This window comes from Rhagoletis pomonella, unplaced genomic scaffold (genome assembly GCF_013731165.1).
Source record: "Rhagoletis pomonella isolate Grant_MI unplaced genomic scaffold, Rhpom_1.0 Rhpom_scaffold_00007, whole genome shotgun sequence".
In the NCBI taxonomy this organism is placed as follows: domain Eukaryota; kingdom Metazoa; phylum Arthropoda; class Insecta; order Diptera; family Tephritidae; genus Rhagoletis; species Rhagoletis pomonella.
The window spans coordinates 45021869-45046291 of record NW_023458561.1 but is presented as its reverse complement, the minus strand read 5'-3'; the positions used below and the strand labels follow the sequence as shown (position 1 = coordinate 45046291).

The 24423-nt window shown below is 34.8% G+C and overlaps 1 protein-coding gene and 1 long non-coding RNA gene across 3 annotated transcripts in view; both read right to left on the bottom strand.

The window, feature by feature from the left end:
• Positions 1-21309, bottom strand: part of LOC118742894 (NACHT domain- and WD repeat-containing protein 1) — a 65794-nt gene extending 44485 nt beyond the window's left edge. For both annotated transcript variants that reach the window (XM_036475312.1, XM_036475313.1), the window contains exons 1-7: positions 21032-21309; positions 20148-20227; positions 19500-19634; positions 19158-19390; positions 14111-14289; positions 13824-13968; positions 13482-13647 (exon numbers count right to left, since the gene is read on the bottom strand). In XM_036475312.1, coding sequence (XP_036331205.1) covers positions 13482-13647; positions 13824-13968; positions 14111-14289; positions 19158-19390; positions 19500-19634; positions 20148-20227; positions 21032-21146 — 1053 coding nt within the window. In that variant the 5' untranslated portion in view covers positions 21147-21309. The remainder of the gene's footprint in view (positions 1-13481; positions 13648-13823; positions 13969-14110; positions 14290-19157; positions 19391-19499; positions 19635-20147; positions 20228-21031) is intronic.
• Positions 21310-21314: 5 nt separating this feature from the next.
• The window catches only part of LOC118742895, a 91671-nt gene continuing 88562 nt past the window's right edge, over positions 21315-24423 (bottom strand). Inside the window, exon 3 of the long non-coding RNA XR_004993404.1 lies at positions 21315-21779. This is a non-coding gene — a long non-coding RNA (uncharacterized LOC118742895). The remainder of the gene's footprint in view (positions 21780-24423) is intronic.

Genomic DNA, 24423 nt, shown 5'->3' with positions numbered 1-24423 from the left:
CAAAGGCAGGGCAGAAGCACAAAAAGTGTTCCAACGTCTCATCCTCTTTAAGGCAGGATGAGCAAATGAAGTTGCCTATCACAGTCAGGCGTTTGTGCCACGGGAAGTGATCAGTCAGCGGTCCAACAAGTTGTTTGCAGTTCCATCTGCTCAACGAGAGAAAAAAAACTAGATAGACCTTCTGAGATTGAAGCAACATGAGTTTTGTCCACCTGCAGCTCCTCGATACCTCCTAGTCATTGCTGAGCGAAGTATTCACGTATTCGATGGCCGAAGGTGGTAGTGCTATAACTGGTTGCGGACCGAGGAACACCTGGTCTGAGCCAGGAATAAAGTAACACTAGGCACTAGGGTAGCGGGATATTGAAGGGAACGAGGTCGCACATTGGGGGCGTCCCCATATAAGCTGTGGCCAAAAGAAATAACCGTACTACAAATCCGCTGAAATTTTGTATATGCGCTATTCGGCACTTAAGAATGAAGAAATGTGGAAAATAGTAAAATTCAACGCGCTGCCACGTCCCCTCTCTTGTGGGCGGAAGAATAATGAAGAGTTTTTTTTATATAATGCCCACCTCGTACGAAACTCTTTTGGCTCCAAGCACTAAATTTTATGAAGTTTGGAGAAAATTGACACATTTATTTTATTTTTAACGCAGCTCATATTTCTTCCTTAAAAAAATGACAAACCGAAAATATTTACAACACCTGCATACTAAATTATTTGCTTGATATGTATTTGCACTGAAACTTTCAATTCTACCTACGCTTTATTGAACAAAAGTTGAGCTAAGGCAAGAAGGACTTTTGCCATCAAAAACGGATCTCGTTCAGAGAACCGTCCACTTTTGGCTGAAAGCTGAATGTGATTAATAGATTCGCGAGTCATTAATATCTACACCTTCTGTGGGTCACTGACTAACCGACAAGAAAATGATCTAACTGTCGTTTTCAATGAACTCACATGGAATTTCTTCAAAATAAGAGGCGATTGAAGGTATTAAAATCTTCGAAGGAAATCCTCGCGTGGATGCCGACACTCTTGCATCCAGATCAGCACGCGTACAGAGCGGATAGATCTACAGATATTACTCTGTACGCTCTGACTTCGAAAATACAGGAAACCTTCGAGTGTGGACGAACAGTGCTCTGTGCCTTCCTTGATATCGAGGCGGCGTCCGACAATAAATCCCATAGAGGACTTAATCTAGTTAAGAGGTTGTTTCGAAAGAAACTATAAGGTTGAAACACACAGCATGGCGACCTGGAGTACTTCTATCATAGACCAAGGATTCAGGGGTGGGGAGAAGGTGTTTATGGCCCTAGGCTGATGATTTAGGTGCCTCTGGAAACCTTTCCTAGCATATTCCAAGCGGAAGTCTATGCCATAAGTTTGTGTACTGAGATTGCCAAGAAGGCACCATTATACCTCCTTCTAGAATGTGAGGCCATCGCACTTAGAAGAGAGAGGAGCGTATGGCAATTATGGCCGAGAGGACCAAATTCGCTTTCTGCCCCCGAGTTCAATTCTGAAATTTCTAGAATCTCTAGTGCTAGGTGAAGTACTGTGATGAGCTGGGGGAACAATATACCTACTGGTCGCAGTGCTTTATTCAACTATCTATCTCTCTATCAAGCACTGAAAGAGCATGCACCATGTCGGGTTGACTTCCAGTTAAGATCTTGCAAAGATCAGGAATCCATGCTGTGTGCTAATCTTTGTAATAGATGTGACACTCCAAAATGGTTTTGACTATGTTTGTGAGGCGAAATTCGAATGGGGCTTGATCGGAGCTATCTTCGAACCAGTCCCCAAAAAGGTTGCATTTAAGGCCTTACTCACGATAGCCTCGTGGATGTACGACTAATTTTCAACACCACTCGCCGGACACAAATATGAATAAAAACGACTACAAAAACAACAACGCAAACAAAGAGATAGACACTCTTAAAGAATTAGAAGAGCAGCTGCATAGACACGTACTATGGGGCCAGTACCAAAATAAGGCTACCAAACAGCGTAGTGAGTTTAAACAGCTACTTTGTTGAAATTCAGGCAGAGTTGGAATGGGCAAACGCTGTCATAACGGACTACCGGCTATCGAAGCAGAAAAAGCCACAGGTAATCAGCAAACGTCACAGATCAGGTGAAATCATGCTAGCTAAGCCCAAGAGGGTCAGCAGCTTTCGAAAAAGGGTATAAATTAGATATCCCTGGCAGAGAGAAATGGATGTAGGACGCTCCGAGATTCTTTGATTCTATTCGATGCTACACTAGCGGATCTAAAATGGAAACCAAGGTCGGGGGGTGAGTGAACTCGGAACGACTTGGAGTACAATTGGCCGCATATCACTTAAAGTGATAGCAGTTTACTCTTCACCAGATATATGTAGGTACCGGGACACAGAGGTATACCAGAGGTATGAGAGATGAAAGAAAGCGTACTTCCCTTAGACTTTCACCGTTTTGGAAGAGATTGGGCATTTCGAGCACCACTTGCAAGCTCACTACTACACAATAATTTATGTATCTATGCTGAGCAGAGAAGAAGTTTCCTTGGCTATGCGTCTACTAACACGCTGATAAAAGCAACATGTAAATACCGTTACTTTTTTATAAAAACATTAAATGAAGGTCCAACACATCTTGATACTTGTTCCACGTTTTTAACTATGAGTCAAACAGCCGTTTTACGGCGGCTGTTGAGTCCGCTTTGTTGTTGGAATAATGCATTTTTAATGTCACACTTAGTCGACATCCGTAAAATAAGAAAGCATTTGACAAGCATGCTCCTCTAAACAAGCGAATCCTTCACAACTGACACTTCCCTTGCCACTAACGCTAAGCTACCTTGAACACGTTTAGCGTATTTATACATTTTTTTTTCTTACTTATTTACATAAAGTGCACTTTCGCTTTTTTGTTTTTGCTTAAGCCGCCGCTGCAATTCAGTGCGCTATGTGGCATGATGCAAATTCATTACTTAAAATGTATGCAAAGTAAGCGTTTTTCGCACTGTTCGCTGCCCTCATTTTGCTTATTTTCCCCCTCTTGCGCTCAACCTCTCTATTCTTAATGGTTATTTTAACTTTTCATTTTTGAATATCCAAATATCACGTTCCGCATCAAGAGATATTTTCACCTCCACCTCCATTCGTTGCAACACCACGCACGCCTTCGCCGCTGCAACATAAAAAAGGTGCAACTCAGTGAACGCTCAACGCATTATGCAAAATATTTATGCATCATGTTATGCTGGCGCAAGCAGAGGTATAACAACAAAATGCTAGTGCAAATAAAAATGTAAGCTTCCACATAAATTTGCGCGCAAATGCTTGCTTTACGTATTTTATTCGGCTACAAACTGAAGCCAAAGCGAGGTTTTCTCCCTTCAAAGCTCCCTACAAAGCCATGGCGTAAAACGACCCTTGTTCGCCATCAATTACTTTTTAGTATATACATACATACATACCGTGCCGTGGTATATAATTGTGCGTTCCATAAAAAGAGTAACTGCTCCACCCACTCTACCCACTTATCACGAAAATCTGATATGACTATCCCCCACAGCACTTCAGTGGCAACGTCTCTCACAATCAGTAACGCAGCAACAATTATCATCGCTATCACTTTAAGTGCCATGGCGTGTTAGTCAACTTTTTGACCCGTAATCATGCAAATGGCTTTTCATGCAAATGCAATGCAATTACTTTGACGCTTTAACGTTCAGAACGCTTGGTTATTATCTGTATCCAAAAAGTTTAGACTGCTTGTCAGAGCGTTAGGCTAAAAACGGTAATTAAATTAAAAACAAGCAGCATATTTGACGATGATTTGAAGCGTTTAAGTCGTAGTTTATTTTAACGTTTGAAAACTTAAACGGGACATCAATTTCTAAACATTAAAAAATACGATATAAAGTTTCGGCCACTTCAAAATTTGACACGCATTTTTGGCAATCTAAAAATGGAGATATATCGTATTAGTCGGCCGCTGTAGCTGAGTGGCTGGAGGTGCGTACTGCCACTGCATAGGACCTTGGTTCGATCCCTGGTACGTGCAACATCAAGATTAGAAAGCGTTTTTTTTTTTTAACAGCGAACGCCCCTCGGCAGGCAATGGCAAACCTCTACACAGGGCTGCCAACTATCTTTAGCTACGAGGTGCCATATTGAGGATAAAAAAGTGCCAAAATGTGCCAAATTGCAAAATAAAAGTGCCAAAAACGGTGCCATCCTTTTTAGGTCTTCCCATTCAGCAATAAAATAAGCACCGCATTTCTAAAACAAAAGTGCAATGCCAAAATAAGATCAAGATAAGTTCAATAATCTTTAAAAATTAGAAAATTTCAGTTCGCGAAGTCACGCGAAGGATTTCACAAAAAATATACTGAAATAACACTATTCTTGAAAAGTGCCATTTTGAAAAATTAAGTGTCATTTGATGTAAAATAGGACCAAAAAAGGCACGGTTTGAGCCAAGTTGGCAGCCCTGCCTCCAAATGTATTCGTGCCATAAAAAAAAGCTTCCCATAAAATCCATTTGCCGTTCGAAAGTGCAGTAAAACTGAAGGTCTCACCAACTGTGTAATATTATCAGTACGTACCCCACGAATTGGATGAGAAGCTCGGCCAAATACTTAACAAAAATGTGAGGACAAAATATATTAAGTTTACGATAAAGACTAAGATTAAAATTAAGATCAAGATTAAGATTGAGATTAAGATTAAGAATAAGGTTAAGATTAAGATTAAGATAAAGACTACGATTAAGATTAAGTTTAAGATAAAGACTAAGATTGAAATTAAGATCAAGATTAAGACTAAGAATAAGGTTTAGATTAAGATTAAGATAAAAACTACGATTAAGATTAAGATCACGATTAAGATTATTAAGATTAAGATTAAGTTTAAGAATAAGATTTAGATTAAGATTACGATTAAAATAAAGATAAAGATCACAATTAAAATTAAGATTAAGATTAAAATTAAGATTACGATTAAGATTAAGGTTAAGATTAAGATGAAGAATAAGATGAAGATTAGACTTAAGATCAAGATTAGGATTAAGATTAGTTTTAAGCTTAAGACTAAGACTACGATTAAGATTAATATTAAGACTAAGATTAAGATTAGGTTTAAGAATAAGATTTAGTTTATGATTACGATTAAGGTTAAGGTTAAAATTAAGATTAAGATTAGAATTAAGATCAAGGTTAATATATTTATTCATTGTTATACTGAAAAGTGCTCATATAAGTATGTAATATGGTGCACTTGGTCCTATTAAAAATTCTTATGTACATATGTATGTATTGGTTGTATTGCATTCGATTGCAGCAGTTGTTGTATGTAAGTACGCTTGTGTTGAAATTTAATTTGTTCATATATTCACACAATGCAAATTTTGCAGGTTTTCTTGATGTACATCTGAAAATTGGTTTATTGTGCTAGTGATGTATGTATGTGGGTAAATATTTATAATGCACATAATAAAATTTATGCAAATAAATATTGACAAAATTATGAACATGCACTTGTATGTCAACAGTTTGCCTATTCGATAATTTGGCATTGCTTATTTATTTATGCTTGAGCACCTCATTTTGTTTATTTAAATTAGTCGAATATGCTGTAGGATATGTATGTATGTTCAAATTTTTTCAAATGTCTAATTACAATATATACAACCTGGCATATAAGAGTGTTTATGTCTCTGACATTTTTGTTAAGGAAATGGATAAAATTTAGAACGAACTTACATATTTCAAGTTGCTAAGTTTCTTAGCTTGGTAAGTTGAGCTTATTGCGATTCAGTAGATAGATGAAAATGCTTCAATTTTTCTTAGAGAAATGTTGTAATTGAATGTTTGAGCAACAAAATAGGTAAGCAAATACGGCTAGGGAAAACAGGGTTGAAGATATACTTGAAGGTATATTTAACTAATAATAAGAAAAAGATATGCTCACACAAATCACAAAATATCAATTTCCTCTGCAGCGAAGTTTAATGGGTGCATTGTTTTAAATTGCCTTGATTTCCACATACATACATACATGCATACCTCATACATACATAGATAGGTACGTACCAAATATCTAATTAATTTACAATTTTAACGCATTTAAGCAAATTCATCGATTTAGGTATTTTGCAAATATTTTGTTAAGCGTTAAATAGTCTAAATGCCAACCCTTTTCAGAACTCATTAGCAGCAGCAGTCAAAAAGGGATTACCCACTTTGCGGTTTTGTTCCCAAGCAACAGCTGCTTTAACCCTAGAATTGACTGCCTATGCTCTTTTGGCTGAAAATTTTCGATTTTTTTTAAATTAATTAATGCTAATTTGTTGTTGTTTCCTTGATGGTAAAATTCTTGTCTTAATAACTCTGGTCGAACGTAAAGCCGATTGGCTACGCATTTTTCAGGGAATATCAGGAATACTGAGCTGTTGTTAAATTTGTCTATTTGACTAAAGTAGGATTGACATTTTTTGTTTTATGAAGTTGGACACGGTTGAATAAATGATTCGTTAATAAAGCAATTTTTAAGCAAACGAGTAATTTATAAAAAAAGAAAAAAATAAACGACGTCAATACTCATAAACTAAACAAAAAAAGGCTATTAATTCGTGGTCTACCATTACTTTTTTCCTTGATCCAATCATTGAAATTCAATCAAATTAGTACGAGACCACTTCCAAGACGAGACCCTTTCCAATAAAAAAGATCCATAGAATTCGGTTCGGCTTATTTGCTGATATAAAAATTGTTAGTTAGTTTTTTAAAGTTGCCATAATTGGAACTAGACAAACTTAATATGAAGGTACGACTTTCCGATAAGAAAAGAGTTATGGAAAACGGTTCACGCGGTCCAAAGTTATGCAGTAGCACGCATACAAAAAAATATTTCGACAATTTGATAACCTACTCCTGTAAGTGGAAGTGTGCGGCCACTGTCAAACCAGAAAAATCTGACGACATTTTGCATTGTTATATATTGATTAATTTTATTAATATTCTAAGTCTTGTCCAAAGAGATGTAAAAAATAATTTTCGGCCCCCAGGAGGCTGTGGAACTGCTGCCATCTTGGAAATAGTGGTGGCCAACGTTTTTTCCAACTTAGTTTAGTCTTATTTTTTTTTTGGTACAGGAGGTTTAAATTGCCTAAACGTATTTTCAGGCCGTAAATTAATTGAGTCAATTAACTTCTTAATCGGACTATAATTTTTCAGTGTTCAATAGTATACTTTCAAATTTAAAAGTAAAGACATTTTTTCTAAAAATAAAGTTATGCAAAATTTTAAAGTACGCTATACATTTCTGATTGTGAAAGTGTAGGTACTTTCGGTGCTACAACTTGCTATATTGACTACTTAAACTCTGCACCAGAAACATTTATTGGGTGCACATTAACGTGTTCGATTATGTGTCTATTTTTGAAAACCGGTTTTCCAGTTTCGGTTTTATTTTACATAATTTCTCTGCAGTAACACTTACTGTTAGTCAGAAATGATGACTAAAATTACAATATGACTGCCAAAAAAAGGTACAGCTTTAATTTAGAAATAAATAACTGCCGTTAGAGGAGAATGACTACAAAATGTAGCCGATTCACTGTTTTGTTGTGGTTCAATTTTCAATAAAAAAACACGTTTTTAGAATGTTTTGATTCTGGAATAAAAATAAACTGGGTTTTCCAGTTTATTCGCTTGTAAAAATCCGGTTTATCAGGTATTGGAAAAATCTAGAGGTAAAAAAAAAACCGCTTAAAAATATTAAAAAACCGCTTGAAACCGCATTTACCACTGATTTCACTTAACCTCCTGTCATGACAAACACTATCTTGTATGTCTTTCCCTAACCTCCATTAAATCTTCTCAGCTTACAACTACTGGTGCTGGATAACAGTAGATTCCTCCTTTCACAAAGCATGCTAACTTAATTTTTTACTTATCACATACATATGTGGCATGCATAACCTCATGTTAATTTTTACATTGTATGTACATTAGGATGGCCAAAAAAAAAAGGTTTAAAATGTTTCACCCTAAGAGTTTTTTAAATGGGGAAAAAAGAAAACGCACAGTTTTTTGTTAAAAAAGAAATGATATTTAGAACTGTCTCAAATTTCACGAAGTTTTCCATGTATTTTATATAGGGAAAACACTTTTTCGGAGAAATGGAATGCACATATTTTTTATTTTTTTTGAACATCAATATTTTTGATCGTAAATTTTTCTTTCTCTTAAGGAGACTTCCAAAAATAATACCCATTTACCATCTTTTATGACTAAAGTTTTTTTATGGGTCCCCCTTTGCATTTTTGGCGTTTTTTTGGGGACCTATAAAAATAGTTAGTATTAAAAATTGGTTGAATAAGCAATTTAGTATTTTTAAATTAAGTCTCCTATAGGGTGGCAGAGCTTTCCGATCGAAAAATATAGATTTAAATATAGATCAAAAATTCTGTATCATTTCAAAGAAAATGTGTTTTTCCCCTTATAAAATACATGGACTCAATAGGCTTTGAGGCAGTTCTAAATGTAATTCTTTTCTTATACAAAAAAATACGAGTATTCTTTTTTTTTTTTAGAGAAACACTTTAAACTTACCTCCCCCCGGCTGTGTTTTTGGACCACCCTAAAGTACATACATATATACACATTCCTAATTAGTGCAAACATAGCTCCTCTTTGCGTAATAATTACACAGACTTGCATGATTGCTTAACGGCCCCTTGTTAGTACAGCAAATGCTTTGGCTTATAATAAAGGATCATTCATTTTGTAAATACTTCCTTCCAGATCCACCGAAAATTGCTGTAATTTTATTATTTTTAGCAAGAATTTGCATTGTATTTTCAGGTACTCCACAGCCACATTTCATTATCTGCATTACGTACTACTTTGTATTATTTTCAATGTAAAAAAGCCCATTCATAAAAAGGACAAATACAATTATAAAAAACAACAAAGCATTTCACACCCTGAAATTATGCCAACTCATTGTTTTGTAGCTTTTGCTTTTCGTTATTTTGCCACCAACATCCCCGTTCTTGTGGCCATTTTCCTTTCGCGCCGCTTTCACAAACACATAGCTGCAGGCGAAAAACGAAAGTAGTGGCATCAACAATTGTTTTAGTACAGCAACGAGCATTTTTGGTTGCGGCAAAGAAAAAATGTATGGTGTAACTCAACAGCAGCAGCAACAACAATAAAGCCATTTTTTTTCAAACCAGCTGCCAACCCTTTGTTTTAGCCCGATGATTGCTCGCAGCTTAAAAGTTTTTTCCTCGAATTTAACATAAACATACAAATAAAGGTTTGTGCTTGTACATAAATACATATATATATACATATGTATAAGAACAACAAAAATTTAAGCCAGCACAAAATACGTGGAAATTTAAGCAACAGCGGTAGAGCTTTTATTCTTTTTTTAACTGACTTCAAAAACGGAGGAGATTACCTATTTGTAGCGAATATTTTTATTTTGTTTTTGTTTTCATAAAAAAAAGTTCGCACATACATGATGAAAGCAGGTGGACTCACGCAAACAAAAAAAGGTTTAAATACAACCAAAGAGAGCAAGTAAAAACGTGAAAAATTTAGAACGGCTGTAAAGAAAGGGATTTATATTTAGTTTTCCTTGGCTTCCCTTTCATTTTTGCTCTTCTTTGTTAGCTTTACTCAAGGCTCATTCGGTTTGTTTAGCTGCCTTTCAATAGCCAGGTGCGCTTAGGAAATGCTTTAGCTTAATGAATAGATTACTAATGCGTATATATGTATGTATTCCGCTTATTTACCTATCTGAATAATTCTAAACAAACTACTGCATGAATTTAAATGAAAAGATTTTTACCTTTTAAAGAAGCGCACACAAAAATAAAAACTTATCCAATCCAAGCAAATACTGCCGAAGCTTACTTTGTCAGAAAACTTTTTAAGTTTCGTGTTCACCATTTTTAGCAAAAAAAAAAAAAAAATATGAAAACGACCGATTTTATGTAGCGAAGAAAGAAGATTTGAAAATTGTCTGCTCGTAAACGCGGCATTGTGCTTAACGTTGGATAAAAAGTTATGCAGAAAAAATTTAAATTAAATTTATATCTTAAATAAGAACCCATTTACGGCCACCCTATTGATGAATGTACATATGAGGCAGTAAAAGTTGGCAGGAGGCACCGGTGGCGTCGCAGTGTAACGGAAGGGTCGGTGAAGGGTTACTCTGCAAGAAGCTCCCTGTGAATCTTAAGCTTATACGTCCATATCATTGTGGTGTTTTCCAGGCTACGCGAAACCGTAAAGTGGCTAGACACCTAATCTGGTGGTGTAGCGGCACTTTGGTGCGCGGAGTGGAATGCTTAACCTCTGTTTAGGTTACGTCTGATTATTTAATGGTCAGGCTTATACGTCTGATAGGCCACAATACTGGTACAGGAAACTGCGTTGTGAATAAGTTGAACAAGAGAGCTACCCTCGCATCGATTGCACCGATAAACGAGAGCATGGGAGCATCTTTGGCTAATACCGCCGCACTACTATTGAACAGATGGATCTTGTGTGAGCATAGCAAACGCTGGGCTAAGAAAAGGACGTGTGTAACTGCATGGTCCTTCTGACCAAAGTTGGAGCGCAGGCGGTCAAGGGATCTTCTTGAATTCACAAAGCCGCAACTCTCATTTCTAGTGGGTGTATTGAGGGCCACGATTGCACTTTGATTTTCAGCGTTTTTCGCTAAAGCTTAGCAGTTACCGATTATAATGGTATTTAATGGTGTTTTTGTTTCTGCTTTCTATAAAGAACGAGATTCCATCGCGAAATTGTATTTGAAATGAAAACTTAGAAAATATATATGGGCGATGTTTTTGCAAAAACTCCCATCGACTAATTGCAAAGGAGCGCAAAAAATGGCTTTTCTTTGACGGCATTGCCTTAATAGGCGGTATTTTTTCTAGCTATTATTTTACAAATCTGTTGTTTTAACGACGATTTAAGAATTTATATGCATTAATCTCGATGCCTGGAGTAGAGGGTAAGCAAATCTCATTTTTGCCATAACGGCGATTTAGGCGGTTATGCAACTGATCGATGGGCGGTTTTGCAAAACCATCAACGATATTTACTAAAATGTCAAAATAACAACTCGTGATCGTATACCCGTAGTTGTGTCTGTAACGTATACGCCCCGTAGCACCATACCCAGTCAGTTAACACGTTTACTCGCACGCCTTAATTTAAAAGTAATTTTTTTCTAAAGTAATTAAATATTGGCGTGGAATATTTTTCTACAGTTTTCTTCTCGAACATACATCTGTAATAATTTCTTTATTTATATAACACTTTCAGAATGAATTTCGAGTGTGCCAATAAAAATTGTAAAATTGGAATTTTTGTTTCGCAAACCATCCTCATCTTATAATCAATGTAATTTTTTTTCTTCTGGCGGCACATTAGCTTTATTACTCTAGATTGGTTCGTTTTGGCAAGAGGAATATTTTCATCGATTAATGTTAAAAGTAACTTAAACTTTCTAATATGAACATTATATTTGAAAACTTTCTAAAGTTATTGAAAAAAAATCCATTATGATTTTTTCAAGTGACAATGAAAAGATGAGTAATTTCGGTACTTTTTCGCATAAATAATCGTTTTAAGGGGAACATTGTTCAAAAACTTATATTTTTAAAGAACTTGTTTCTGGAAATCAATTGAAATAAATGCAAGAAGAATGCTGTAGCTTTTTTCTATCGAAAGAAGGGAATGACACTTAAAAAAAAACTCGTGCGATTTGCCCATATCGAGCCCTAACCGCCAAAATAACGTAAGCGACATTTTTTTCAAAATTTTCTTTTTGATGCAGAAATGCATCTAGATGCTCTAGGAATATTTCTGCATCAAAAAGAAAATTTTGAAAAAAGTGTCGCTTACGTCATTTTGGCGGTTAGGGCTCGATATGTTTGTATGTATTTTTCTACTTGGTTGATTTCATAAGTCTTGCCTGTTCATAAATGAGTAAAACCTCACTGAGGGCGTGGTGTGTTTTTTTATATTTTATTTTGAACGTTAATTTAACTTTTCCAACATCGCTTTAGCTTTATGCGCAAAGTGTGCCAATTAAGGACTCTTCAAGAATGAATGCGTCACGATGGCACTTTTAACACCAGCGATGTAAAAACATGAACAATCTGTCAATTAAAAGCTGTTAACTGAATTTACTTTGAAAAATTATCGCGAGCACGTATTTACATATACATAAATACTTTGCTGCCATATTTATGAACTCGTGCAACTAAGTTTGAATAAATAAATTTCTATTTGTTGTTGCCCTGTCGGAAAAGTTGCTCCTCATTCAACAAGGAAAAAGAGAAGCTGTTTGCGAATCAACAATAAACTTTCTTAATCATATGCCATTTTTCATTTTTTTTTTTTTGAAATTTTTCTCAACGGGTTCTGCTCTATCTAATAAACTATTTAGTAGCCTGGGGCGCACAGAAAATGTAATTAATTTAAATAAATTGTCCACCAAAGCAGCTAATAATTTTTGTTATGTACCTAAATATTGAACAGGGTCTCCGAAATATCCCAAAAAAAATCAAGTATACAAACAGAAATATACAAAAGAAAAAAATAAAAAATAGTTAAAATTAAAAAATGTTTAAATAAACAATTGGGCATTATTCTCTGAAGTCTTCTGAAGAGAAGCAGAGTTTTCAGATTGAAAAATTTTGATTTCCATGGATTCTATGCCATTTCTACGAAAAGTCTTTTTTTCCCCATACAAAATATATGGGAAACTTTGAGCGCTTTGAGCGACCTCTAAATATATTTTGATTTTAAAATAAAAAAACAGGGGTATATTTTTTCGGTATAGAACACTCCTAGGGGGTGAGAGCATTAAATTTCCGACTTTACTTTTTTTTGGACCACCCTAATGCACATACGTATGTATATATGCTTAATGTGGGCATATGTTGCGTGTACAGTTTTAAGAAGTCAAAAGTAATATAAGTTTTAAAATGCTGACAAACCTACACAAAACTTTTAAATGAATAAAATTTGCAGCCAGTTCCAAATGAAAAGTTGTCCTAAATAATATTTGCCAGGTGGTGTGGGAGGACGATAAATGTCAGCTAAAAATCTCATAGGAATAATTTATTGCATTATGAACTTATGTCCATACATATATACGTATATATGTAGGTATGAGAAGGTGAACTGTTGTTTTTGTTCGCCACATTGTTGCCAGCAATTACGCTAATGAAAGAAAGCCAAGAGTAGTAGTAACGATGATGGATGTATACCTGCATAAATATACAAGTCTAGATGTGCACGCAAGCCTTGACTACCAAAGGTGAAGTTTTGTACACATTGCAACCTTGTAGGTCAAATTAGCTACTCGCTCACTTTATTAGCGAATGACCTGGTTAATGTGTTTTTCTACAAGTAGTTTTATTTTATCTTCGATTCTTGTCTTACCTGCACAGTCTTTCTTCTCCCCTTGATGACATCAGGATCGTTGGTTATATGCTCTTCGATTAGAAAACGTAATTTATCAAAAACTTTGTTTTTAAATTTACTCAAATAAGTTTCATGGTCCTCATTGTCGGGATCGATTGCATGCTCACTCGATTTGCCAGCAACGCTGTTGGGTAAATAATTGAAAAGATAGATAATTTTTTGAGGGGTTACTTTTAGTTGTAGTAATTTTTATTTTGAAGAAATTCAAATAAAGTGGTTATTCGGATTTTTAAATCAACTAATCGAATACTTGAAACAAATTTGACAAATTAAAATTTGAAACTGCCTTTTTGTACTTACACCAGCGTTGTGTAATTGTCGGAGGAGAGGTTCATAGTGAGTTGATCTTTCATTTTGCGTAGTCGTTCACCTGCCTCAGCATTTTTAGTGGTCAACTGTGATGACCATTCTCGAAACACAGCCAAAATTTTGTCATTCGACAGCTCTGTTCGGAAGAGAACAAAGTAATTAGTGGCGCACCATTAAAATAGTGAATGAATAAAATTATTACAGCTGGCTTTAGTAAGAAGTAACCAGATTTAAATTTTCCTATACAAGCTAAAAGCTAGTTTTTCAATCCCACTTACCTAACGCTCTTTGCACTTCCTGTTCCAATTGTGTCTCTCTCAGCTTCTGTGCTCGGTTCATGAAATCCTCTGAGAGAGTATTTTTTGTATTTGCATTTCGTTTAATGCTTTGAAGATAGCGCTCAATCGCATCACGTAGCTGTAAATACTCCGAATGCCATTTTTCTAGCAACATGGAACTGTAAATAAGAGCAGAAAAATTATAGATTTGAAAGAGCAATTTACTACTAAACACTGGAGATCAGCTGGTTTAGTAGATTTCCCAACAAATCTATGTCATATGACAGAGTTACAAACATAAAAAGTAAATTTTTGGCGTATACAGATAATACTGACATCGCCGGTCTGAAACCCAAGGATTCCAGTGCCACCGGATAAAACATAAAAAGTCTTTGCATTTTAGGACAAATGTCACTGTTGCAAAATGTGAATTTTAAGTAGTTAAGTACTTTGTCTCCCTAGGATCCAGCATAAATACAACCAATAATGCCAGCATGGAGATCAGGCCGAGAATAACTCTTGCCAACAGGTACTACTTTGGGCTTGGTAGGCAATTGAAAGGCAGAGTTCTCTAAAGGAGTACCGAAGCAGATGGAATGACGAATAAAAATACAATGATTGTGCTGTATGGGACATGTTGTACGACGAGGCTACAGTGAAACGATTTTTTGATTCGACACCCATGGGTGGAACTCCAACGCCACCCATTGGATAAATTTTCAAAAAAAAGTTTCTTTTTACATAGCTAAACGTCTTTTTCCTCAAGCCCGAAATTGCGCAATTTCGAAACTCAATTTCAATTTAAAATTGTAGCTGTTTACACGAACTTCTCAATTTCAAGCTCAATTTCGATGACAGTTTGTCTATTTGTTTGTTGTTATCTTGTCAGTTTTGTGTTGATCGGTTTATTTACTTGTTATTGACGTTTTTTATTCAATCAGCTCACATATAGATATAGTTACAACTTTTATTAAAAAAATCGCTATTTAACCTTTATTTTTTACTTTTATTTAATTTCTCTTTAAATAACAGTTATTACTGATTTTTATTTTATAAATCTGAAATAACAATTATTTTTGATTTTTATCTAAATAATCTGCAAATAACAGTTAATTTTGATTTTTAAATTATATGTCCTAGATAACAGTTATCGAGGACTTTTATTTATAAAAGTCATAAATAAAAATCAGCCAGTGATTTTTATTTTTAAAAGCCATCAATATAAATCAGTCACTGACTTTTATTTTTTAAACATTTCCTTCATAGCGAGTTTTTAAGTGATGGTTTTCATCTATAACTGTTACGTTCGCGCCCAGGTTTTGGATAAAAATTCATATTAAAAAATTCGCTTAAATCGGAATTCCAAGCGTAGAGCGAGGAGAGATATACAAAGATTATGCATGTACGCGTAGAAATCTAAAGACGTAAATGCATGCATTCATGCAAACAGATGTATGCATTCACGCTTGGCTTTAAATCATTCACATTGCCGAACTTGGCGGCAAATAGTTGCATTTTGTTAAATTTGAAAGTTTATGCAATTTTTATGAAAGAATAAACCGAAAAGATTGCTTAACTTAATGATGCCAGCAAGGAGCAAATGCGAAGGAAGAAGCGTGGGAAAAGCAAACTTATAAAACTTCAAATGTCTGTATACATATATATATATTTATTATCTTGTAAAGCGAAAGAATGAACGCTGTGCGAAATCGCATTGCATTTCACTTCAGCTGACTGCACCATAACTACGCGCGCGCGGGGGGGAATATATACGTAGCTCGGTGGCAGTGGCAAGCAAGTCAGCAAATGGCTGCTGCATTTACTTACTTAAGATTTACAGTTATTTAGTTACTTGCTTTTGCGAGTTTGCTTAAAGCAAGTTGCTTGATTAGAAGCCCCGCCAGCATCGTTGTGCAAAATGTGATGTGATGATTGCTGGGCGCTGTCTTGAAACAACACTCTAAAAAGTATTATTCGTGTGAACAACACATTTATAACGTATATATATTGTACATACTATGTATGTAGTGCTTTAACTTTAATGAGTGTTTCCTTTGAAGGATTTTGTAAGTTCAAAAGAACTAAAGCTTTTGAAATGAATACTTTTGTTAGTAAACATGGCGTATGAGTAACAATCTATATATTAATATACCGAACCGATTTCAAAACCAAGATCACCATCGGTAAGGTATTTTTTGTAGATGAAAAGAGTTTAAAAAAATTGGTTGACCAGTACGGCCAAAGTCGCCGTATAAAAATGTGCGTAATTGTGTACAGTTGTTGTTGCAACCAGTTCAATTTTAGTTGGTTTGTTTGTTGGTTTTATTCGTAATTGAAATTAAGCTTTGTACTAAAGATAAATCTGTTGATGAAAAAATAATTGAGAAAAAAGTGAAGGCAATATTGAAGGTAAATGCGAAAGTGAAATTTTTCGGTAGGAATCGAAATAAATCCAGTCACCAAAACTTTAGTTATCAAGCTATCGAAATTTATAAAGCCATCGAAGTTTATAGCTATCGAATCTTCTAAGTTCATAGTTATCGAAATTTACCATGTTTATTCAGTTTACGGAATGTATCGAATTATTCAAAGTGATAAATATTTATTGAGTTGTCGAAAGTTATAGAGACGCAGAATCTTAATTCTCGAAATTTACCGATTGTTATCGAGTTATACAAAATTTATTGGATTATCGAAATTTAAATTCCATTATATCAAGTGGTCGATTTTTATAGACTCATCATTATTTATGCAGTTAAATAATTTATCGAGTTCTTTGAACTTATCGAGTTATCGATATATATTGATTAACCAAAATTTGACGGTTTATCGAATCGAAGTTTTTAGAATTTTCTATCGAAATTTCTAGGGTTATTTACGTGTATCGAGTTTTCACTGTTTATCGATTTATCGAACTTTTTTTGAGTTACTAGATTGTAACGAGTTATCGAAATTTATCAATAGATGTCGGAATTTCTGCAGCTATCAAAATTAACCGATTTATCAAAAATTATAGAGTCAACCAGGGTTTTTATCCAGTTATCGGTATATCGATTTATATCGTGGTATGCAAATTTCTGAGTTATCGAGATTCATAGAGTAGTCGAAACGCGCAGTAATCGATAGTTATTGGTTATTATTGAATTATCGGACTTATGTAAGTGTTTTTCAAATACATTGAGTTATTGATATATGTAAAATTATCGAAATTTATCGACTAACTGGAACGTATCGAGTCAACTCCAAGTCCTGCTAAAGCCTTTCAAACATATAAGAACTGGTAATCACGTTTTAGTTCCAAAGCCAGGTTTGAAAAAAAACTCATAGGCTCTTAAAAACTACTAAACTACTGAACTACTTTTAAAAACTAAGGCCTTGCAAATTGGCACCAACTTCTGAGTTTTCCACAAATAAAAATACTCATGAATAACATCAGTAGACAAAAAAGCACACACAAAAAAATTACGTGAAAATTTTTAAATAGAAAATAACCGTTAATACAAGACAAGAGCCACTTAACAGTAGTATCGGTTGTTTTTTTTTTGAATTTTAAATAGTGTCGTTATTGCACAGGAACATCGCTATGTTAAAAGCGATATTGTTTGCAACCTATGTTTATTCAAAGTTCAAAAAAGTCCAGAAAAATTAATCACATTTCAAACAGTTTTCATTAAAATTTCAAAATTTTACACGTTTCCTCGCTAAATTCCTGATACTTTGTTACCTCTTTGCGTAATACCAACATTTTCCCATATGTAGCTGCTTTCTCTCTCAATTCAATAATATCCGATCTTCTTTTTTAAAATAATTTATTTTTTATCGTTATTTTTATCGGTTTATTTTATCTACTGTCTTCTCATTTGAATTTCGCTTGGCAGGAATGTCGGCTGTATGATTCATTTAAGTTCAATTTCAATATGACTTTAACTCAGCGTTACTCAAATATTTTAGCAAAACTTTAGGGAACGTGTTGGGAATGCGTGCCACCAGCTACCAAATGGAGAAAATTGATTAAATCGAATGTAATTGTTTTATAAATGCTTAATCTGAATTTGATTGCTTTCTCATACATATATATGTATGTATGTAATATGAGCTCGCTATCATAAATGCCTTAGCACGCACGCAATGGCGCATTTGGCAAAAGCCGCTTTAGTCAACAATATGCCAAGAAAAGCAAATTCAATAGAAATCCCATTACACGAACACATATGCGTGTGTAAATATATTCATTTTACTTATTAATATTTATGTAGATATTATTTCATAAATATTCGATTATGCATACACACATATATATATGTAATAGGGCGGCTCAAAAATGCGCAGAAAACCCTATTTTTCGGAATTTCCTTGCTGCTAACCAAAAAATGATAGAAAATGGAAAATGAGATACGCGCTTTTTATTTGTGGTAAATATTTATGTTTTGCCGATTTTAAAATGTTTTATATGAGGAAAAAATTTTATTCGTAGAATTGCAAAAAAATCGTTTAAAATCAGCGGCCGTAACGGTTCATTAGCCGTTAAAATTGCGTTTATATCTTTCAATTAAATTTGAACGTTGTTTTATGATTTTAATTTTTACGATCAATCGTTATTTTTGGATTAAGTTTTTTTTATTCGTTCTTGATTTTTCCTTTTTCGATTATTTTATAACCGCTACTTCCAGATTTAATATTTTAGATCATGCAAGATTTCGTGCGGCCATAAAATGACAGTCTCTGGTGAAAAATTATCAAAAAAATAAAAAATAACGAACAATATTGACAGAAAAAATAAAAAAGTAGTATAAAAATTATCCCTTATCGAGAAAATAAAAATCAAAAAATGAAGATTTTGCAATGCACAAAAAATAAAAATTATTTAATGCTTGTTGTCGATCCCTTTTTAAAATACATATTTTTTGAACAAGTAAAAATATTTTTCTTTAAAAGAAAAAAATACAGGTCTATTTATTTTCGATATTGTTCAGTTGTGGGGGTGTATGTAATTATTATTATTTTTTTACCACCCTAATGTATATGCAATTATCCAAACATCACTCACCGATAGTCCTGCTTAAGCACGTATTTGCTATGTGCGTTAGCAGCTTTGCCCTCTGCATCACTACTGCTGCAACTCCTTATATTTTGAGTGCCTGTTGCTGTCTGTGCGTACCATTTTCGCAACAAATTCCGCTCTTCATCGCTCGTTTGCGTATGCTCTAGTATGGCTGTGAAAATATCGTCATCGATGTGCGTTGGTAATGGCATGGGACCGATTCTATCGCCGATTAACGCCTATAAACGCATTAAGTTAAAGAGGTAAATTATGGTTAATAATTTTAATATTTAATTTTATCTTTTCAAAGAGATAAAGAAGCATTTGCAGCGTTTGTGATTTACTAACCAGAAAAAATACACTTTTTGAGTTATTGTAGCAAGTCTCAATTTCGTGAAGATAATCTTGTAGAATATAAGGATCCTGTTCGACTTGCATAATATGTAAAGGGCCAGTGCCGAAGTGCATGTCGACAATTTCAATCTGTAATTGTAATTGTGATTGTAATTGAAATTGTAATTGATATTGTAATTGTAATTGTAATGGAATTGTAATTGTTAATGTAATTTTAATGGTGTTTGTAGTTCTAATTGTTAGTGTAATTGTAATAGTAATGGTAATTGTAATTGGATTTGTAATTGTAATTGTAACTGTAATTGTAACGGTAATGTTAATTGTAATCTTAATGGTTTTTGTACTTCTAATTGTTAGTGTAATTATAATAATAACGGTAATTCCCATGGTAATTGGATTTGTAATTGTAACTGTAACTGTAATTGTGATTATAGTTGTTATTATAATTGCAATAATAATTGTAATTGTAACTGTAGTTGTAATTGCAACTGTAGTTGTAATTGTAATTGTATTTGAAATTGCAACTGTTACTGCAATTGTAATTATAATCATAATTTGTAATCGTTATTGGTACGCTAATTATAATTATAAACGTAACTGTAATTGTAATCCTATTTGTAATTGCACTTATAATTGAGTTACCTCAATTTGCCGATCATCGTAAATGGACTGCAGTTCAGGACCAACTAGTTCCAAAAGCATTCGACGCTCCTGGCAAAATTCTAAAAAAACATATGAAAAGTTACATGTACATTAGAGTGGTTCAAAAACAATAAAGTCAGAATTTTAATGCCGCCACACCCTAGGATTGTTCTGAATCGAAAAAAGTATACCCATATTTTTTATTTTGAAATCAAAAAATAGTTAGGGAGTACTCACAGCACTCAAAGTTTTCCATGTATTTATATGGGGAAAAAACAACTTTTCGTAGAAATGGTATAAAATTCTTAAAAATAAATATTTTTCGATTGGAAAACTGTGATTCTCCTCAGAAGATTTCCAGTATTAATGTCCAATTAATTATTTAATCATTTTTTAATATTAAAGATTTTTTATTGGTCCTCATTGCATTTTCTGGGGGCTTTGGAGGACCTATAAAATATAGTTCCCATGGAAAAATGGTTAAAGAAACAATTGGGTACTACTACTGGGAATCTTCTGAAGATAAGCAAAGTTCTCCGATCGACAGATATTGATTTTCCAGAATTCTACAATATTTCTACGAAAAGTGGTTTTTCCCCCACTCCCTAAATTTTATTTAATTTAAAAAAAAAATAGGGGTATATTTTCTTTCGGTATAGAACAATCCTAGGGGGTGGCAGCATTAAAAATCCGACCTTATTTTTTCTCATACATTTTTGGACCACTTTAATATTCATACATATGTATGTAAAGGCCAAATGTTTATGTGTTTTTAATATTAATAACGCAATCAGAGCTCGAATTTAGAAAATAATCGTTTAAAGGGCGATCAAAACATGCACACATTTATAAATAAATAAAACAACACATGCATGACTACTCACCCTCCTTTAAGCTGGACACATAAACTTTGATTAGCAGCGGCTTGGGTAGGCGTGTATTCTTGCTTGTTATGCCCCGCAGAGCGCTTAGCACGCCCTCATCGATGGGTACAGCCATGTCGCCTGCTGTGTTGCTGATTGCGGTGTATAATGATTAGGGAGTGTGAGTAGCTTACCCTGACCCCAACTAGCAGCCCTGATTGCAAGTTATTTTTCCAACGTTATTTTTTTAGTGCTACTTTTGTTATTTTAACAGTTGGCTTTGAATATTTTCAATACTTTCAGTGCTATTGTCGGTGAAAAAAAAATCTCAAATACCTTTTTACTTTCGCATGTGTGAATGTATATGTATTTTTTTATGTGCACATTCCATGCTCATATTGTTCAATTAACTTGGCTTTTGTTGTAATTCCAATCGATTACATTGGCATTCAACAGATGTTGCTGCCATTTGTGCTTTTTTACTTAGGCACATAAATGCCTCAACCCGCGTTGCAATGTTTTTTTTTTTTGAGTTTATTGCTTTACTTTTTCTTTTCGCATAGCCAACGCTTTTCACTCATTTATTTAATCCATGCTTTGTAGCAAATATACATACATATGCCTATGTATGAGAAAGTAATTGTTTTTTTTTTCTAAAAATATAATAATTTTTTGCTGCTGTGCAAGGCATTATTTATTCTTCCCATATTATTGCCTGCGTTAAGCAAAATTGAAATTCGGCCGAATTTCACAGTCATGCATTCTGCAACTGAAAAGAAAAAAGAAAAAACGAATTGTTATAAATTTAAGTTTATCAATTTTCGTTGATCTGTTTCGTTAAAATGAGAAAACTTAAAGAAATTCTATTAGAAGACTTAAATTTTTTTGCGGAAATATGTATGTATGCATTTATGTTTCAGGCTCCATTTTAGGGTATAACAAATTGGCTTTGATACGAGATTGATATTTTACGCAGTGACTTTACTGACTGTACAAAGTTCAATAACGATTCTCTCAATAAGCTCGGCTTACTGTCACCACCTGACGAAGCGGGGCCTTTACTTCTATCGCTGAGTTAAGCTCATCTGAATAAATTGAGAAAGTCATAGCTGGCATTACCGAGGCCTGTAATGCGGCCCTCTTCGCTTCCGGGCATATTTTACTTCCGAAAGGAAAGAGGAAACTACACTGGTGGGCCGAAAAGATAGCCTCTCTCAGGAAGGAAAGTAGAAAGCTCTTTAATGCGACAAAACGTAATCGTTCTTCGACTGCCTACAAGGTAGCCTTAAGAAAATTTAAGAATGCCACCAGAAAAACTAATAGGGACTCTTGGAAGAATTATTGCGATTGCATTGAGGAACAGTCGGAGGGTAAATGCTTGCGAAATGGGGTTGTGAAAAATCCGAACGGAGGCGATGTATTATCAGAAACTAAGTGGCGAATGGAATGGAGATAGACACTCCTACGTAAAGCCAATCCATTTTTGATAGATAAGCCTTACTTTTGCCTTCCTCAAGGCTTTAGGAAGATTACTGGACTTGCAGATGCGACAGGTAATGGATACGAGTAAACTATATAACTCTCAGCGTGCCTATAGGAAAAGCAGGTACGTAGGCACAGCTCTACACAGTATTGTTAGCATCATTGAAAAGGCATTAGCATTTAAGGAATTTGAATTTGGCGTATTCCTAGATATCGAGTGTGCCTTTAATAATGTTCTCCCAGAGGCTGTTCTCCACGGCCAAATTTACTTTGGGATGGAGCACTGTCTTATAAAATTTGTTCGCCGACTTTTGGCATTACAACTACATATATATTCTGGGAAGGTATCCATAACGAGATATGCAAATCGCGGCACTCCGCAAGGCGGTGTCTTTTCCTGACTTCTTTGGAATCTAACAACGAATACCCTGTTGTCACGGTTGCAGGGTACAGGTTGCCAGGTCATTGCTTACGCTGATGATCTTGCCCTCACGTTGGCAGTTGATAAGCATTCCCAAACTTCTGGTTCAAGGTGCTTAACGCATTTTAGAAACCTAGTCCAAAGAAGTAGGCCTTAGTGTCAATCCAGCAAAATCGGTTTGATTCTTTTTTTTCAACGAAAATTTAAATTGCATGGTTACAACTTCCTTCCTTGAACGTTGAATTTTTCGGAGGAAGTTAGATATCTGGGCGTTTCAGTTTTTGTCTGCCAGATTTTTGCAGTGTTTTTCACGCTAAATTTACAGAAATCAACGAATACCCTAAATGAGCTGGCAAGGAGATGCCGCCTCCCATGTCGAATGGGTCCCAGGCCATAAAGATGTACCTGAGTTGCAGATGAACTGGCAAGGAAAATCAACTTACTGTCAGCAATCAGTACTGCTCGAGATTCTGGAATTCCGCTTTATTCCTGCAAACTCTGGGTGGATAATAATTTTTATCGAACGGGTAAATACAAGATGGTCTGCGGGACCTACGTGCATGACAGCAAGGTATATTTGACTAAGGTTTGCTTGGAGCGACCAATGCTCCGGCATGTAAATAAAGTTCTCGCGGGGTATTGCCTGATCGGAACCTACGCTAGTAGGATGAGTGTGTACTAAAACGATTACATTCGTAGCTGCCGTGATGAGGAGGAAATCGAAAGCGTAGAGCATTTTTCTTATCCCGCATGCCATAGCAATACTCAGTCACACGCAAACAAAATTTCAGAGCCAGTAAATTTATTAAAGATTTAGAAATGGTAAAAATTTCTACTCTGAACATTCTAAATAATGTGACAAGCGACAATATACTCGTACATGCACCTACATATGCTGTATGTATTAATTGAAGAGAAATCCCTTTGCAGACCCTCTCCCGTTACTCTTTAAACATTTTAGTTTTGCTGCATTTGGCTCGCCATTGTTATTCCATACCCGGAACAGTGTCGTTGACATCAATCGATGGCAATTACTTCCGCTTCGATGGGAGGAATTGAATTGTCCCAGCGTGCTAATGCTACAAAGGTAGATATCTACACATATAAATACATGTATGCACTTGCTCCATTCAGAGAACAGCCTGAACATTCCATCGCTTTCGTGACTGTATACAAATATATATATGGATGACGAGGTCATTTATTCATACGATATCGACTTTTACCTTAAAACCACGTACAACATTTGCTCGTACATACATGCACATTTAAAGGGTTCATTTCTAAATATTTGTGCGTATATGGGCATTTCCAGCGGAAGGTCTGCCGCAAAATAAAAAGCCATATATCTAACTTATGTATGGGCCAGTGTGGCTGCTTTTTATATATATTTTTTTTTTTTAATTGGTTGCGCACAGAGGCGCAAGGCTGGAGCTATTTTGAAAAGCCGTATTGTTTCAAGTTTGGTATATGTATTTGAAACATGGTAAGACATACTTTGTAAAAAAAA